The sequence below is a fragment of the Dipteris shenzhenensis genome, chromosome 9 (genome assembly GCF_047967505.1).
Source record: "Dipteris shenzhenensis isolate YYH24624 ecotype China chromosome 9, Dip_SZ_1.0, whole genome shotgun sequence".
Lineage (NCBI taxonomy): Eukaryota > Viridiplantae > Streptophyta > Polypodiopsida > Gleicheniales > Dipteridaceae > Dipteris > Dipteris shenzhenensis.
Genome location: NC_141604.1, coordinates 56246452 through 56266628, shown reverse-complemented (window position 1 = coordinate 56266628; position 20177 = coordinate 56246452). Strand labels below are relative to the sequence as shown.

At 39.9% G+C, this 20177-nt stretch overlaps 1 protein-coding gene across 1 annotated transcript in view; it reads right to left on the bottom strand.

Moving 5' to 3' along the window:
• VIK (VH1-interacting kinase) overlaps positions 1-1579 on the bottom strand; it is a 99544-nt gene extending 97965 nt beyond the window's left edge. Inside the window, exon 1 of the mRNA XM_087379014.1 lies at positions 1228-1579. Coding sequence (XP_087235140.1) covers positions 1228-1509 — 282 coding nt within the window. The 5' untranslated portion in view covers positions 1510-1579. The remainder of the gene's footprint in view (positions 1-1227) is intronic.
• Between the last annotated feature and the right edge of the window lie 18598 nt (positions 1580-20177).

Below are 20177 nucleotides of genomic sequence, written 5' to 3'. Positions count from 1 at the left end.
TGTTCCACCCAGCCAATTCTCATAGATCGCAGATCGTCAAATCTGTTCGTTATTTCTTTCATACTTATCCATGAGACCCTCATTTCCCTAGATAGTTCTCCTTGCCAAATGTCATCATTATAGCCTCTCCACTTGGTGCACCTTTTTACCCCTCTCTTGGGGCACATTAAAAACCACTTGCCCCTTGGCATTATTGCACATTTAGGTGCACCTAGGCCTTAGCACTCAGAACTACCTAGTCAAATGCCATTCCACCCTCACCTGGGACCTTGGCAGTTACTTCTCTTGACCATTTCAATTACACACATTAACTATTACAAAAGTTGGTCATCTAAGAGAAAATGCCCACCGATCTATCCGAGGTCATGCTATCTCGGCTACTCCCAACGATGCATCGTGAGATTTAAAACTACACGTATATTGCACCATTCATACAAAAAAATTCATACTGAGTTTCTGCTACGGGTCATGCTATCTCGGCTAGAGCATAACAATAGCTACTCCCAACGATGCATCGTGAGATTTAAAACTACACGTATATTGCACCATTCATACAAAAAAATTCATACTGAGTTTCTGCTACGGGCCAGTTTTGCCCGTCCTCTAAAGTTCGAGACTATAATGACTTTTATCTAGTGGAGTTTTCAAGGCAGCCACCATGAGTTGAAGGAGAAGGCTCCAAAAAATTTGAGCAGCCTGGGCAGTATTTATAACGAGCAAAAAAGAGGCTGCGCATATAATTTTTCCTGAGACAGAAAATTAAGCTGCCCTGAGCTCACGGGAAGACGGATCTTTCTCGAGAAAGTTTGTCGTTATCAAACAGTAGCAGAACAGTTTCGAGAAGCTATTGCGGACAACAAATGACAGCCTCTAGGATAAGAGCTTGAGTAATTATGCTCTGTGATAGAGGACGAATTTTTGCTCACCGTGACATAATTGATTTCTCCCTGTAGGTAGGATATCTCAATCGGAGCATTTTATGTGATGATTCCTATACCCTGACCTCCGACATCTTTTTATAGCGCAGTTGTGATCAGACTACCTAGGCGACATTTATTACTCTCCTGCTTAAAAATAAATGTGCGAAGCTCCCGGTGAAAACCGATCGCGAAATGTAGAACTGGAATGCCCCACGATTTCAACTTATTCGCAAATTTCGGGATGCGTACTACCCAAGACAATCAGATCAGCCATGAGAGGGACACCATGGACAGAAGCGGGCGCTACCGAGTTCCCCCACCGATCCTGAGCGTTGACGGGCGCATTGTGGCGTAGGAGGAGTTGGGCGACCTTAGGCCGGTTGAAGAAGGCAGCGACGTGGAGCGCAGTACGGTTGTCGTAGTCGGAGGCGGAGACGAGCTGGGGATCTTCGTGGAGGAGGCGGTCGACAGCAGAGACGTCGTCTTGACGGGTGTGCCAGAGAAGGAGGGAGGTGCGGGAGATGCGATCCTTGTCGACAGGCTCGGGGGGGGAGCGAAGGGGGGATCGGGAGCCACGGGAAGAAGCCATGAGAGGAGCTAGGTAGCTCCTGGGCTGGACTCTGGATATGGAGATGGTGAGATGGAGATGGTACTAGTTCTGTACGTGTCTTCTTTTTCATTTTGAGGAGCACTAGTTAAGGCTCTTAGCAGTATTTTTGGCCCGCAAGGGTCCTAAGGGATGATGGTTAGTGAGTTGCTAATCAAGGGCCATAGTTTTGAAGTTAGTTCATTTAGTCTATTTGACCTTGCAAATTATGGTTAGTATGAGGCTTAAAGGTGGGTTAGTAGAAGTTTAAGGGCTTTTTATGTGTTTAGGGTTTAAGGTTTTTGTTTCTTGTGGAGGTCCTAACTTTTTTTGTCTTTTATCCTAAAGCTTTTGTCTTTTGTTAGGTGTTTCTCTTTAAAGATGGAGACTCTCTTTTGCCTCTTGTATGACACCACATTTATATTACTCTTTCCAAAATAAGCATGTCTCCACTTTTGTTTAATGGCTTATCCAACACCACACACAAACACACATACACCTTTTCACCTCTTTTCTCTCCTCTCTTTCACTCGTCTACCTTTCCTTATATTCCTTTACCTTCACTTGCTTTTTCTCTTTACCTTTCCTTCCAATTTACACGTATCGTTTCTCTTCACAAGTTATTCGAAATATTTATTGAGCTACTTACACTTGGACTTATAATGACACTCCAAAAGGCAGGGCCATAGTGGGATCCCCACCTTGTTTGAATGTAGTTAGAATAAATCTTCTAACTGCCCGTTAAAAATATTTGTAAATTTAACCCCTTCAAAATAGGTACTTTAAGGACTTTTAAAAAGAGAAAGAAGTTGGAACATGAAAATCTAATGGTGGTTAACTTAAGGGTGAGGCAGTGGGGATGACACTTGAATAAATATTCTTGTTAAGAAAATTTCATGGTTAAGATCAACTCGAAACTATACAACACAAGTACTCGTTTGAAAGGGCTTGAAAAGAAGAATCCATTGTGACCTTAACTTTAAAAAATTCACTTTAGATCGATGAGATAAACCATTTTGTATAAAAAATACCCCGAAAGTTTTATTTAAGACCACTTAGTGCATAACATAATGGGTTACCAATGGGAATGTAATTTCCATTTTAACGTTAAATTTAACTTAACAGAACTAGTTATGTTAAGCTCACTAACATAACCTAACTGCTAGTGGGAAAAGGCCCTAAACCTTGCACCAACCCCTCTCACCTCGCCCACTCTAAATACGTAAGGGCCAATGGACTCATGATGGCTCCTCTAGCATTATAGCTAGCTAGTTTTTCTTCCATCTCCACCTAGCTTCGTAATTAAACCCTTCTCATGAGCAAGAGTTCTATTTGAATTCCATAGCCAATCAAGGCCTCACTCCACAAGGCCCATATGGCAAGAAGCTTGCATATGCAATTCTTTGAGGTGGCTCTGTCACAGCTTGAAGCCAACATTAAGCTCCCATGGTTAGGTGAATACTCTCGGGATCTGGGAAAAGCAATTATGGCCTCCTTCAAGTATCCATTGAGTCAAACGTCACTCCAAAAACTATGGATGAATGCCCCAATTGGAACTCTTTTGGGGAATGGGATATTTTACATCTACCTTGATGTTTTGTTGTTTTTAAGAAAGAGAGATAACACTCCCATAACTTTATTTAAAGGGTGGTTAGCCTAAAAGAAAGGAGCACATAACAAAGCCTATCTAATAGCATGTATAAATTCCCTTGTTTATGGACTCAACAATTAGCTTAAACCTTAATTTTGTGACCGAGAATTTTGAAAAAGCGATCGAATTCTACCCTGGATAATCCTATAATGCTTAAATGCCCATAATGATCAAGGTCATACATCACATTTGCTTTGTGTCTCTCACTTTTTTCCTCTGTCCCTTTAACTTTTGGCAAATATCTTCTAGACTCTTCCTTTCTAAAATAATGGTGTACTTACTTTCTTCCATGAAAGAATAGAACCATTGATCACTAGTTTTGTTGAAATGTGAAAGCCTTTTAAAGGTAGTAGTAAGCATCATAAGAAATAATTATAGTTTTGGATGCTAGGGCTAGTTGTTGCACTGGAATTGCTAGCGTATTCCCACACACTAGGAATTATCTTATATCTACATAGGGCTATTAGAGCATTGTCATTGTTACATTACATCCTTAATAATGCTTGCTCTAAATAACATCAAACTTGTCATGTCACTATATCTTTTGACTAGTTTGCACTTTGTAAAGGGATGATTTTAATGATGTCATGTCTTTACCATTTGTAGCCTAGCTATAATTTTATGTGCTTCATGTGAAAATGTATCGTTTCACATGTTTACAAACTATTTAAACTTTCCATGTGGAAATAAAATATTCTTGATGATTACAAAAGGTTTAGCTTTTGATTGCATATGGTTTCGTATCACTCCCAAGGTTTGTGTGAAATGATGTCATCAAAAAGTTTTCAAGATTGTTATTGTGTGGCTAATCACTTGGATATATCAGGATTATTGACTATTAAAGCATTCCAACTTGCAAGGGTACATAGTTTTGTATGTTTTAGGCCAAAAGATAGTACTTAGTGTCCTAGCCATCACTAACCTCATCTATAAGTTGAAGATTTGGCCAACATATATTGGTTTTGGAATAATTTTGTTATTGTGTATGGTAGAGTTACCTAGTTAATGATACAACTACGCTAAGAATAACTTAATGGGCTCTACTTACTTGGGAAACTAATGACAAAAAGTAAGTAAAGAGTGGGCATCGATGCTTTGGAATAATGTCACCATTTGTTAAGACATAATTGAGAAAAACATTGATCTTTATAAAGATGAATGTGATAGATGTCCATGATGGTTAAACAAAACATCTATACATTCCACACTCTCTACGCCTTCACTTTGTGCATCTTCACTCATTTTAATGGCTTTCTCAATTTCCTCATCCTTCATCTTTTCTATCCCCCTATAGCTTTAAATGTGTTCTTCCTCCACCTCTTATTGTCTTTAGCATCTCCTCATATTTCTTCTCCAAAGATGCTCTTATGGTCACCTTTGTTTTGCTTGCCTTATCTTCTATGTTTGGTCATTGGCAACTCGATCACTGGGATTTCTTTTTTGGCTGCACTGATGGCACTTTGCCTGGCTACCCTTTTGTCTCCCGCTTGCTTCTTGACTGCAAGCATGTTCTTTCTCATCTGGAATGGAATGGACGGCAATCTTTGCTTGGGAATTCTTTGAGAGCTGAAAGCATTGACTGGTTGAAAGTCTTTCAGCCTCCCTTGGCTTTATAGGAACCTCGACGTTCCTACCTTGTCTCGTTTAAAGGCACCACCTCAATTCCTGATGTTATAGATGATGCTGGTACTATGCTCCCCTTTTCTCTAGCAGCCACTACATATGGATTGGGCTCTCATTATCGTCCTTTGTGGCAACAAATTACTTCTATGCTTTCACCTTTTGTTCCGATTCCTCCTTTGGAACTCCAAGATCTCGGCTGGAAGATTGGACTTTGACTTCTCCAGGGTCCTCTTCTAGTCCTTTGAGGCTATCTCAGATTACTGTACCTGCATTGTATAAAATCGTTTTGCCTCAACCTTGGGTTTCAGAGAGATTCTGTTTGGCAAATGCATCGCCAAGCTAAGTGGTGGAGGAAAAGAGTACAGCAACTTTTGGGAGTGTTTCCATCTGGACAGCTATTAGCTCATCGACACATTGCTCCTGCACTTTGCCATATATGTTATGCTTCTTTGGAGACTGTGCCTCACTTGTTTTGGCATTGTCTGTGCTCTCGTGAGTTTTTCGATCTGCTTCGACAGCGCCTATAAGCGAGATTCCCATCTGTTCCATTTGGGAAGTTCTTCTGGCTATTTGGGTTTCATCCATCCAGACCGGAGTTTCATCTTTTCTTCATTTGGGTTTGCTACTGGGCACTATGGACTTTATGGATATATAGGAATTGTAAAGTCTTTGGTGAGCCTACTTTCTCTCTGTTTGGCTTTTTTAGGCATTCTTTGCAGCAATATTTCTTTGATTGCTTGCAGACTCGCTACATAGATCTTGCATTTTCTGATTTTGCCGTGCAGAATTCACCATATGCAGCAAAGTATGCTTCAAAAGAGGCCAATAAATATAATCAATCAAAGATTTCACCCCAAAAAATATGTGTGTGTGTGTGTGTGTGAGAGTGAGAGAGAGAGAGAGAGAGAGAGTAGGGGGCGGGGCATGCATGCGTGTGCATGCATGCTTTCATGTCTTCTAGGTTGATGGTTCCTATAGTAAAAATGAAAACGAGTATTAATCAATGAATATGTCGAATATGCTCCAACAAGCAGGTAAAATAGAGGGAGTACGAAGTTTATCAACAAGTAGGTCAAAGATATGGCAATAACATATAATCATCACGATAATTGGTCACAGCCTTGGTTAGTGTTTCTTCCACGAAGACCTCTTGTTGTTTCATTCTTAGCATAAAGACTTTGGTGAGCTAACTATGGTTGGGTTTGATAGCCTTGCAACATACCTAAATGTGAAATTGCAAAGGCAACAGTTGAAATGTAGCCATAAGAGGACGTTTGTTCGATAAGGCAAGCAAAAAAAAGGTGACCATAAGAGCACCTTTGGAGAAGAAATATGAGGAGATGCTCAAGACAACAAGAGGTAGAGGAAGAACACATTTAAAGGTATAGGGGGATAGAAAAGATGAAGGATGAGGAAATTGAGAAAGCCATTAAAATGAGTGAAGGTGCCCAAAGTGAAAGAGTAGAGAGTGTGGAATGCATAGATGTTTTGTTTAGCCATCATGGGCGTCTATCACATTCATCTTTATAAAGATCAATGTTTTTCTCAGTTATGACTTGTCAAATGGTGACATTATTCCAAAGCATCAATGCTCACTCTTTACTTACTTTTTGTCATTAGTTTCCCAAATAAGTAGAGCCCATTAAGTTATTCTTAGCAAAGTTGTATCATAAGAGGAAATCACATAGCAAACAAAGAGTAAGAAACTCACAATAAACCTCAATCTTGTTATTAAATTTCAATCTAAGACCTAGGGACAAATGTATAAGAAGATTTTGAAAAGAAGAAAGTTGAGGGGCTAGGGCATCATTAGTATCTGCAATCCATGTTCTAATCAAAGGCAATAAAAATAATGGCTAGGTAAAAGAGGTCTAGAGATTGAATTGGAGCAAATTAAGGATAATGACGTGTGTGTGTGTGGGTGCGTGCATGTAATGTACAAGTGTGCATGCGTACCTGCATGCGTGTGCATGTGCAAGTGTGTGTGTGTGTGTGTGTGTGTGTGTGTGTGTGTGTGTGTGTGTGTGTGTGTGTGTGTATGTGTGTGTGTGTGTGTGTGTGTGTGTGTGTGTGTGTGTGAGAGAGAGAGAGAGAGAGAGAGAGAGAGAGAGCAGGGGCGGGGCATGCATGCGTGTGCATGCATGCTTTCATGTCTTATAGGTTGATGGTTCCTATAGTAAAATGAAAAGAAGTATTAATCAATGAATACGTCAAATATGCTCCAACAAGTAAGTAAAATAGAGGGAATACAGAGTTTATCAACAAGTAGATCAAAGATATGGCAATAACATATAATCATCATGATAATTGGTCACATCCTTGGTTAGTATTTCTTCCACAAAGGCCTCTTGTTGTTTCATTCATAGCATAAAGACTTTGGTGAGCTAACTATGATTGGGTTTGATAGCCTTGCAACAAACCTAAATGTGAAATTGCAAAGGCAACAGTTGAAATGTAACCATAGGAGGACGTCTGTGATATGAGTGACCAGAGTCCTAATCATAAGAGCCCAAGGCTGATCACCTTGCAGAAATTGCAGCAACATTTTCCCCTCGTGGGGAAGAATATGCACATGAATATCCATGATGTTCAATCCACCATGCATCTTGGGAGAATAAATGTGATGCATCGAAAGCAACCTGAGACTTTTTCTACCATGTTTGGATCGCCAGAAGATTTCCATAAAGACAGACATGAAAGATGTAAGATTTGCCTTAGTGAACATGATCAAGGGCAAGTAAAATTGAATATACGCCACAAGGATGGACTGCACTATTCGAAGACGAACGTGCAAAGGCCAGGTTGCCAGCTTCCAATACTCAAGCTTTTTTCGAAGCTTAGCCAAAACCCAATTAGTTTGTTGTCGGCGAGTGAGTTCCCACCCCAAAGGGTAACCAAGATGATGAACAAACTGAGTGGGTGAAATGATATCCCCGGGCCATATTAGACTATGCCAGTCTTTGGAATGCAAAGGGAGCAGCTTAGACTTCTGAAAATTAACATGAAGACCAGCTGCCAAACCATAAACAGAGAGGGCCTGCATCAAGGCACCAAGATCATGGGGCGTATTCTTCGGGGTAAAGAAAGAATCATCAGCATAAGCTTGAGCAACCATGCTACAATTAGCATTCAATTCCAAGCCATGAAGTGATCCTGTAGCCACAAGATGATCAATATATTACAGCCTAGGATGAGTAGCAATGGCATATAGTAAACCCTGGCAGACCAAACAATGAAGAGTCCACTCATTAGAGATATCCCCATAAAGAATGTAAGCCGCATTGCTATCTTTGTAAAGCCAGTAAATAACTTGCTGCATTTTTGGTCCAAACCCCAAAGCTCACATAGTTTGCAAGATGAAATCCCATTGAATTGTGTCAAAGGCTTTTGCAATATCTAATTGCAAGAGTAGAACATCCTGCTGTGTGTATTTGGCATATTCAATCCCAATATAAGCATTGGCAATGTCATCTATGGCCGAGGGAAGCTACAATTTTAGGTAGAAGAGAAGACAAGCATTGAGGAAAATCCACAACTTCTACCCAAACAGGGCAACGATGTTGAATCAATGCCTGATAATCCCAGGTGGGAGACCAGGGTAGGACATGGACCATCTGCTGGCCATAGAAGATAGGAGAATGCTCCAGCAAAACCTGATGGTGCTCCTCATTAGCCATGATGATCTCAAAAAAGCCCCTCGCTGCATAATGAACTTTTTTGACATAAGAACCACCCAGGGTTCGAGTCAACCAATTCCCAACATCTGCTGTAGCAGGCATCCGTCGTGAGAAGAAAATTATAATGGCATGCTTTGCATACTCCTTAACTGGATCAAATATATCATCCACTTCCACCATAATGCCAGTGGTGGGAAGTGGATCTTTCCAACCTTTGCGGGTGTCTTCAAATCCTTCATGCATAACCTCATAAACAAGCTGAGCCTCAGCAGAGTCATGAAGGGAATCATCTGAATCCATCACCTGTTTTTGTTTCTTGTTGGAAACTGACTTGTCTTTGTGAAATGTTTTCTCATAGGAATAATCTACCATTCCAGTTAAGGAAAAGGCTTGGAAGTAGCAATGCTTTACAAGGAGGAAAGCACAGCAGGTACAAAACTGTACGGATTTTTCTTGGCTATACAGACAAAATTGTATGGATTTTTGACAGTACGAGTATTTTTTCCTAATAGCAAAACTGTACAGATTTTCCTAACTGTACGGACAAAACTATATGGATTTTTCCTGACTATATGGACAAAATCGTACGGATTTTTGGTAGTATGAAAAAAAAATTTGGATGGAATTTTCTAATAGAGTGTATGGACACAAAACGGGCATCAAATGAAACCTTGAGGGTGTCAAACTGAGGGAGAAACAAGCAGTTGCAGTGGGGGAGCATGAGGGCTAGCATAGGATCTCTCTCTCACTACACACACACACACTTGCACATGCATTTTCTCATAGGAATAATCTACCATTCAAGTTAAGGAAAAGGCTTGGAAGCAACAACACTTTACAAGGAGGAAAGCACAGCAGGTACAAAATTGTATGGGTTTTTCTTAGCTGTACAGACAAAATCATATGGGTTTTTGATAGTACGAATATTTTTCTCTGACAGCAAAACTGTACGGATTTTCTTGACTGTATGAACAAAATTTTTCCTGGTTGTACGGACAAAATCGTACGGATTTTTGGCAGTACGGGAAATTTTTTTTTGGGGAATTTTTGGATAGTGTACGGACACAAAACGGGCAGCAAACAGAATCTTGAGGGCATCAAACTAAGGGAGAAACAAGCAGCTGCAGCGTGGGAGCACGAGGGCTAGCGCAAGATCTCTCTCTCACTACACACACACACACACACACACACTTGCACATGCACACATGCACACACATGCAGGTATGCATGCACACTTGTACACTACACGCACGCACGCACACACCCACACACACATGTCATTATTCTTAATTTGCTCCAATTCAATCTCTAGACCTCTTTTACCTAGCCATTATTTTTATTGCCTTTGATTAGAACATGGATTGTAGATACTAATGATGCCCTAGCCCCTCAACTTTCTTATGACTTTTCACTATAAATCTTTTTATACATTTGTTCCTAGGTCCTCAATTGAACTTTTTTTACATGATTGAGGTTTATTGTGAGTTTCTTACTCTTTATTTGCTATGTGATATTTTGAAAATTTGTAAGAGTTTTACTTAAGAGTATTTCCTCTATCTAATTATGGATACTTATAGCCTTTACGTTGGATTGTGTGCTTACACGTTGCTCCCTTTAAACAAAAAGTATACTAATTATTTCTATCTTTGCCCTTCATCCACAACAATTTGATTAATTGTACATGGCCATGCCCAAATTGTTGGAGTAGGTAACCCCTACATAAGCCATCAATTATTACATGGTATAATGCTTTTATTAAAGCCTTTTTGAAATAATAAGTAGAGACAATACCCTAGGTGGTGGCCTAGTGCCTTTTATTGCACAAAATCCCTTTATTTTCAAAAGAAAACTTTGGGTTAATTTTGGTAGGAGAAATTTGGGCCCTTGTCTTCCTCACATGTCCTATATGTACCTTGAGAATCCCACTCTTTCTTCCATTCAATGTAATTTGGTCCACTATACTTTACATTGATTGAAGATAATCTAGAGGTTTGGACAAGGTAATAGTGAGCATAGCCACAAAGCCTTGCTTTGTTGATTCAAATCAAATCCTTCATCCCTCATCTCTAGTAATTTTCCCACTCCTCCCTCCATAACCTTTGTAGGGTTCACGATTTCACATTTTATTCCCAATCCAACTCTTCCTCTCTAATGCTTGCATTCATTATCTAGCTTCTCTTTTAAGGTATTATTGTGTGGGTCCTTTATTGTTCTTGGTGTCTAAGGGTGAGGATTGAGCTATATGTGTTTCATGGCTCAAGTTGAGCATGTTGCATGGATTTCATATGTGGGTTTTGTGTTGGGCTAGTCATGTGTAGTTTTGCGACGAGTTGTGTTTTGTGGGTGTGTCTTGGGTGCTTGTTTGTGTCATCTAGATTGGGCTTCTTTTTTGCCTCATCATTCCATTTGTTTTTTTCTTATTTTTCATTGTTCTTTTGCTAAGGTATTCTCATTATGAGTCGTCTATGTTGATTGGGTGATGGATTATTATGTGGGGTTATGTATGGGTGTATGTGTGTCCATGCATGCATGGGGTTTTGCACTTGTGCATGCATGTATGTGTGTGCATGCACACATACACATGCACTCATTTGTATAGGTGACTATGGTTTTGGATGTGTGCTTCTATTGTTGATTTGTTGCTTTGTATTTTTTGGATGTTAAAAGTGTTTAGTGAATTATTTTTTTGAGTTCTTCTACATCCACAAGTGTGAGAAGTTTTTGGAGCCGTTTTGCTACTTATGTTTTCTCCTAGATCTTTTGAGCTTTGTTAGACTTTTATGAGAGAAAATGGACTTTCCTTATTAGCTCTCTCTTCTACCATGAAAACTTGTGCCTAAGAACTTATTGTTCTTTGCTTTTACCTTTAATTCACGGTTGAGAACATGGAGACAATGCAACACATTCCTCATATCCCGTCGAGAACCGAAATATTCTTGTATCTACATTGACATACTCTTAGAGACTCCTCAATCATCGCTATGATCTTCATGGAGGATGGTGTACCAAATGTCCAAGTCGTTGCTAATAATCCTAGATCCTCACCTTGAAGGTTGTTTCAAATTTTCGTTCCTTGATTTGTGTCTATTGCCTTGCAAGGAAGGGAATGGGGAATAGACGGCGACTAGAGCGTTTGCCTCTTACTTCCTCTCCACTCCTATTGTTTAGGAATTCAAGGGGAGCTCTCAATTAGGGGGATGGACTGTATTTGTTGGGACCTTGCCTTTATTTCTTTACTTCTTAAGTGTGTAAGTACTCTTTGCCATGTGTGCTCCCCTTGGACTTTCTCCCCCGTGACCTCTTTTGAGCAATCAATTGATTCCCTTAGCCCATTGTTCCCCCTTCAATTGCTCCTTTGCCGCTTATCCTTCATGTTCCTCCCTCCCTATACCTCCTCCCCTTTGAATAGGGGAGATATTGCCTCGCCCTAGGGCTTCCCATTTGCTCTACATGTCTCATGTGATGAGATCCCAACAACACTTTTTTTGAACTCTAGAGGAGATTTCTTTGTCTATGACCACCTTTGTGGAGGACCTTGGTGCCTAGGCCCATGGAACTACTTGGCAATTCCCCTTACCCTCATTCTTGGATGTATGGATCACCATGCTCTATGCGCATAAGGGTAATGTGTGGATATTATTGTAAGTGATACATTAGTTCTCTTTATTTGGCTTTCCCTTTATAGATATGAAAGAGTAGACATGCAGTCTCTTTGACTCCATGTGATTTCCTTTGGTTGTGGACCGTGTCAATGATTTGCTTTGTATACTTGACTAGGATGGTGGTCATGACATGGCAATCTACATGATTCAAGTTAAGCTTTTAAGGAATCATCCTTTAATCCTAGGAGCGTAGCCTCTTATAGCTTTGGCCAATGAGTTATCTCATCTTGGACCACGAGAGTGGGACACTTGTGTGAAGAGATTTTGCCCTTTCTTGCTATGTCTTATTGTATGTTAAAGGTAAACACTTAATTATTTATACTTGCTTGACCGACCAATTCTTGGATATCATGAACAAATTTACTTCCTATAGGATCAAGTGAGAGAGCTGAGGATGCAGCTAACGAATGCCATAGCTAGAATCCAAGTCTTGGAAGGACCTAGTAAGAAGGAAGTCATTGACGAGGTTATAAAGTCATGTAATGCTTCCCCCCCTACCCCCCAACTAGTCTCTGCAGTCAAGAATCTAGTTCATACTAAAATGCAGAGAGCCAAACAAGAAGTGACTGTGGAGTTTGATGCAAAGGTCAACAAAGCTGATATTTAGGAAGAGATTAAAGAACATGCAGCTAGAAAGGATAATGCTTTGAAAATCAGAATTGGAGATTGATGGTATAAAGAAGATGAATCTTTTAATGATACCTTAGCACATGTCCAAACAGCCATGCCTACTCTTAACTGGACAGCAGATGCCGATGATAATCCTAACAACCTAGGTGATGACGGTGAAGCTCGAATAGTTCATATCGGTCAATGTAATGGCCATGCTATCATTACGTTCAACTCACAAGACATACGTATAAAAGTTCTGCGACAATCTCATATGCTGAAAGGGATGAAGATATGGATAGCCGAGGAACCCACCAAGGCTCAACTAAAGGATAAGGCAAAGGAACTACCAAAGGTTCGGGCTGCCAGGAAGGATGGTAAATGGCCAGTCTACCGAGATGGGATAGCACTCATTAGAGAGTTTAAATCAAAACCAAAAGACTCTCAGTCTTAAACTGATGTAAGGCCAACTATATATATGTGTGTATGTTTTATCTAGGCTGGGAGTTGCCCTGCGCCCTCCCTAACCTGATGTACTAGATGGCTTTCATGTTGTCCCATAGACCTCTTGGTCTCCCTTGGACATTAATAGACTTTCTTTCTCTCTCTCTCTCTCTCTCTCTCCTTTTAGCCTCTCTTACCTAACTACACTCCTTATCTTAACTACTCCCCGCTAACCTAACTATAGATATACTCCTCCTAACCTAACTACAAATATACTCCCTAAATAGTCCCCTTTGATTGAACGTCTCTCTACGCTTCATTTTTCTCACCACCCCCCAACCACCACCCCTTGACTATCAACTTGCTTATACTCATTAGCTATTTAACCCCCCTACACTCCTTCGCTTCATTTTTCTCACCACCCCCCAACTACCAACCTGCTCATACTCATTAGCTATTTAACCCCCTACACTCCTTCGCTTCCTTAGCTCTCGTTCTCAGCTGTGCTGCCTACGGTTCCTTAACATGCTTGTATCACACTTCCCATCTACAATCCCACCTGTTGCCTTCTATGTGCTCGTCTACCATTCCCTACCTTGGAATCATCTCCTCCCTACCCGTGCTCTTTTATTATATCTTCCTCCACACCCTTTCTGCCTGACACATCACCATGGATTCGTAGGTAGTCTCACACTTAAATCCCCTCTCTTAATCTCATTTTAAATTTCTTTTAAGATATTTGTTTATTTCTTTAATACAAAATTTTTTCTCTCCCCCACGACCTTTATTTCTACCCCTTTTAAACCTCCTGATCTCTTTATTCAAATATTAATGCTATAAGGCCATACTTTCCTTTCTTTTAGGTCCCTCATTATTACTAGAGCTCATATTTCCTTTCTTTTGGTAGCTCTAACGTACTAAGAGCTCATATCATCATTTATTTACTAATACCTCTATTACTGTATTCTTCTACTTATCCCTCCCCTCACCAAAGCTTCATCCTTTCTTCATCCCCATGTATCAATACCCTTTCTAACCTCATATCATTCCTTTTATTCATCTATTTATCAATACGTCTATTACACTATTCTTCTACTATTACACTATTTATCAATATGTCTATTATACTATTCTTCTACTTATCCCTCCCCTCACTAACACTTTGTCCTTTTTTCATCCCCATCTATCAATACCCTTTCTAACCTCTCTAAGTTCTTGACCCTAACTTTTCTAATGCCTAATTTATTCTTTTGCTCTCCCCTCCCTTCATGGTCTTAAAAGTCCATTTAATCATGTCCCTTGGAAAGCTTTTTATTAATTATATTTATTTGTAAAGCTTAATTATTTATTTTTCAACCCGTTCTCTTTTTCGAAATCATTTTTCCATAAATTTCCATATGTTTTCTTACCGAATTCATTACCTCCTTTTTTTGGCATACCTCTTCTTTATTAATATCCCTCTATAATGATCACAAATTTATTCCCTTTTCCTTACACACTTCCCATAAACTCATGATTACTCCAATCAGCTTTACACTCACAAGCTTACATCAAGCTTGATAAGTCAGAGGTAAGTTCTTATTTGTATTATGGCACTAATAACAAGGAAGGGGTGTTTATGACACTTGTCTTCCCAACTAAGGTTTAAGTTAGTTCTTACCATGTTTTTCTTGTTGGATGGTGGCAAGTAGGTATGCAGACTCCCCTCTTGAATAAAAGTGATGCGTACTATGACTAATCAAAGCTCAACGCTTTGATGCATTTATGCATTCTGCAACCTTTTGCAAAATGCCTATCTCTTGATGACCTTTTTTATAATGATTAGTAGGGTTTCACCTACATGTTGAGACTTTTCCATTAAATACAATAATTTTCCCTTTTGAATCCATTGTTTTCATTTCACTATGAAAAGGGTTTTTATAAAGTCTTCCACACACACACACACACATGTCTCCCCTACAACTTTGGTAGGCTATATGCACATAGTACATTTAAGTCATCAAAGCGCTTGGCCTCTTGACTCACTTCATTGCTCTCTTGACTCACTAACTTTTTGACAAGCGCTCTTGACTCACTTCATTGCTCTCTTGACTGACTGTCCTACTAGGGCAAAGGTGTACACATATTCTATTCTTACTCCCCCTTATTTCCAATTTCCTAGCAACCTACATCCACTCTCATTATCACTCCCCCTCCCCCATTGCTTCCTTTCACTAATTTCCCCCCTTAGTTTCCTCTCTCCCCCTTTCTCTTTAGCTACCTTCTCACTAGACTTCTCTCCCTCACTTCCCCATTCTCTCTCTTATTATCCTCTCCCTTATCTCTTTCCTCTCTTTCCCTCTCCTCTATCTATCAAACCCTCTCTCTCTCTCTCTCTCTCTCTCTCTCTCTCTCTCTCTCTCTCTCAAACCCCTCTCAATCTCTATCAAACCCCTCTCTATTCTCTCTTTCTGTCACCTATTCCATCTATTGCTCTCTTTTTACCCCCCTCTATTTCTCTCTATCTATACACTCTCCCCATTTCACCCCCTTCTCTCTCTATGTCTTTATCTCTCTCCACTATTCACCATATTCCCTAACCAGCCCCACCTAACTACACCTCTCCCAAACTAACCTCTCCCTAACCCAACCAAACCCCCCTTCTCTCTCTCTCTTTTCTTCCCCCTCTCTCTTTTTCTCTCTCTCTATTTAGACCCCTCTCTCTCTATTTTCCCTCTCTCTCTCTCTCTCTCTCTCTCTCTCTCTCTCTCTCTCTCTCTCTCTCTATAATCTATCTATCTATCTATCTCTCCTTTTAGCCTCTCTTATCCAACTACACTTCTAACTACCCTCTTATCTACACTCCTCGACCTAACTACTCCCCTTAACCTAACTAAACTCCCTAACTAATCCTTCCCCACCCTGTAACTGCACGCCTCTTCATGCTTTGTTTTTCTCACCATCCCCCCAGCTACCACCCCCTGACTACCGACCCCTATGCTCTTTCGCTTCCTTAGCTCATTCTCAACCATTACCTATGGCCCCTTGATATGCTCGTACTACGCTTCCCACTTACAACCCCACATATTGCCTTTTGCATGATCATCCTGCCATTCCTTGCATTACAACCAACCACTGCTTCCTGCCTATACTCACTCATTACACCTTCTGCCATGCCCTCATTGATTGCTCGCCGTAAACCTCTCCATCATGCCCTCCTTTGCTGCCCGAACATGATCACCATGGACTCATAGGTAGTCTCACACTTAAGTCCCCTCTCTTAATCTCATTTTGCATTTCTTTTCAGCTATTTATTTATTTCCTTAATACAATTTTTTATTTCTCTCCCCCATGACCTTTATTTTTACCCTCCTTATCTCTTTATTTGTTAATGCTATAAGGCCATATTTTCCTTTCTTTTATGTCCCTCACTATTACTAGAGCTCTAACTACTAGAGCTCATATCTCCTTTCTTTTGGTAGCTCTAATGTACTAAGAGCTCTTATCATTCCTTTTGTTCGTCTATTTACTAGTACCTCTATTACTCTATTCTTTTACTTATCCCTCCCCTCACTAATGCTTCATCCTTCTTTCATCCCCATCTATCAATACCCTTTCTAAAGTCTCTAAATTGTTGACCCTAACTTTTATAATGCCTAATTTATTCTTTTACCTGCCCCTCCCTCCATGGTCTTAAAAGTCCATTTTGAAGTTAAATTTAATCATGTCCCTTGGTAAGCTTGTTTTATTTATTATAGTTATTTTTAAAGCTTAATTATTTATTTTTCCTATCCCTTCTCTTTTTAGAATTACTTCTTCCATAAATTTCCATATGCTTTCTTGAATTCGTTACCCCTCTTTTTCCCAGCATACCTCTTCTTTATTGATTTCCCTCTATCCCTTTGTCTTACACCCTTCCCATAAACTCACGATTACTCCACTCAGATTTAGACTTACAAGCTTATACCAAGCTTGATAAGTTTGTGGCTAAGTTCTTATTTTTAATGTGACACCGATGATAGGGGAGGGTTGTTTATGACACCTGTCCTCCTAACTAAGTTTTAATTTGCTTCTTACCTTGTTTTTCTTTTGGATGGGGGCAGGTAGGTATGCAAATTCCCTCTTCAATAAAAGTGATGCTTGCTACCACTTATCAAAGGTCAACCCTTTGGTGCAATTATGCATCCTGCAAACTTTTGCAAAATGCCTACCTCTTGATGACCTTTTTTATAATCATTACTAGGGTTTCACCTACATATTGATACTTTTCCATTAAATACAAGATTTTTCTCTTCTAAATCCATTGTCTAAAATGTTTTCATTTCACTAAGGAAAGGGGTTTTGTAAAGTCTTCCACACACACACGTCTCCCCTGCAGCTTTGGTCAGTTGCATGTTACACTTCGTTCATTAAGGCTCCCAAGAAATACTATTTTTTCCACTAACCTTTTGATTATCACATTTTAAGGAACTGTTCTATCCCAAAACAATTCTCAAAATATTCCACTTCCCTCCCCATCCTTGGAATATGAAAAACGTATAGCCAGTCGACCCAAAAAAAGTTGCTATGAAGACTTGAACCCTCTCCTCTTTTACAAAAAGGGAGGTGCTAGACTAAGGAGAAGTTAAAAAAAAGTGGTGTTAGGTGGGGTGTCAAATGACCAAACATGACAATCCATCATAGATAATTTTGAAAAAAAACTACAAATTAAAGGTTGCAAAAAATGCTAACTAGTCAATGAAACCACACACATACATGTGTAAATGTCACCATTTGATACTCTCAAGAAATAAAGTACAATCTTTATTAGATTTGACTTTGGTCAAAGAATCTTGCTTTTGGTGAACTAAGAATAAGCTTTATTGTTTTACTTTTGCTTTGCATTGGTAAAAGGAAACTGTGGGGATGCCCACAAGGGACTAGGATTGATCCAAGAACTAGGAATGCATGCATATTGCTAACCTTTAATGCGTTAAAGTGTTGAAATTTTCGTAGGACTTGGAACAATGCTAAAAGTCTCAAAGAGCTAGAGTAAGTGGCAAAAAAGTAGGTGCCACAAGGCAAAAAGCACCCAAGAGGGTACCATTAATGGCCTCACAGGGTTCTAAAAAATAGCATAAAAGTTGCCCTAGGTGGGCTAAAAGCAGGAAAGCTTAGCTTTTGTAAAAATCAGCTTTAGAAAAGAACGTCTAGCTTTTAATTGGGCCAAGTCTATAAAAGAAGGGGACTCAGAGCTCCTAGATTCATTCAACATGGTAGTCAGCTTCATGCTCTTCTCAGAGCCAATTGTACAAAGTTTATTTCTATCATAATAAAGGCCTTCGAGGGGGGTCCAGCCCTTATCTCTGGGCTCTATTTCTATGTACTATCTTTTTCTCTCTCTTCCACTTCTCTTTTTCTTGTTCTGAGCACTCTTCTTGAGGTATTATACTGCTGATTCTAGTGCCATATGTATAGTTCTTGGCATGCAGGACCTATTTTGAGCCCTAGACCTGCTGCTGCAAATTGCTCTGGGAGGTGTTTTCTCTACTATGCTCTACCCCAAAGCCCTAAAGTTGCTATTATTTGACTCTAGAAGGGTGTTTAGGATTTGTTGGATCTATTTTTAGTGGTACCAGAGCGTGGTTTTGCTACTTCCCTTGGTGGACATGATCCAAAGAATCCCTATAGCAAAGGTTTGAAGAGACTTTTGTTTAGCACATGACAGCTGTGAGCTTAAAGCAACCTGATTGTAATCCAGTTGGGGTCATAATCCTCTATACTATTTATATTATTTGGCCCATACCTTGAACTAGTGGTTGAACTATACAACCCAAGCCATACCCACCCATACTTCATCGTGCATCAGGCCAACTTTTGTCTTCACCAGCCATCGTTTACCTCCTTAGAAGGAGTAGGGGTTTTGCAGTTGATGGCTTGAGGCCCAACCAAGCTTGATTCAGTGGGTCCAATCTTCCATCTTCCACATCATTGTTTCAGAATGAGGAGGTAGCTCAGCTACAAGATGGCCCAGTAAGAGATGTCCTATTGCACCTAATGAAGATCTAGATGAAGAATTCATAAAGGGAAGAATTGAGGAGTTTTATTCCCTGACAAAGATACCTTGATTTTAGCACTTGTTCAAGGAGATGATGTCTCAGCGCGTTCCACCCTCCCACAGAGAAGGAATTGATCTTATATCTCCCTCAATTTCTAAAGAATGCACTGATGCAAAAGGAGGAAGACTAGATCAAGAAGAAAGGATTTTAAAGAAGGAGGCAAGCCCATGAAATTTATAGATTTTGATGGAAAATATGGGGCAAGTGAGAAAGATTTGCACTTCATGTTTGATGGGATATGGACCATAATTGACAAGTTCAGTAAGCAGGCCACATGGGGAGATTGTTTCTAGCACAAATCTTCAAGAACCATGGAATGCCTAAGCTGTCAATTTCCCCATGCCTTTGGATCAGTGATTTCGGAAGAAGTCAAAGCAGATCCATGGAATGCTGAAATCACTAATCTGAAGGCTGCTTGAGAAAAAGCATTAAGGCAGACCACATGGGGAGATTGTTTCTACATGGAATGCCTAAGCTGATTTTGTCAATGATCAAGATCCCAGGATGACTAGTTTGTTTTGGTGAGCATTGTTTGATAGCATGGGTACGAAGTTGGATTTCTCATCTTCTTTTCACCCTCAGACGGACGGACAAAGTGAAAATGCTAATTCTATGGTATTAGATCTTCTAAAGTGTTGTGTTCGAACAAAAAGCCAAATGAGAAAGGTATCTTCCTTTTGTGGAACTTGCATACAATAACACTATTCATAGCTCCATAAGAAAAGCCCCATTCGAAGTCATTTATGGAAATGTGATTTTGCCACGTATTCTTAGAACAAAGGACAAGATATTTGTAGTTGATCAATATGTTTGAGACTTGGACATAGCATTTTCCCAAGTTCGGATAGCAATCAAAAGATCTCAACAAAAGTAAAAGAAGGCTGTGGATAAGCATATGAGAGATATGAATCTCCAAGAAGGAGATTGG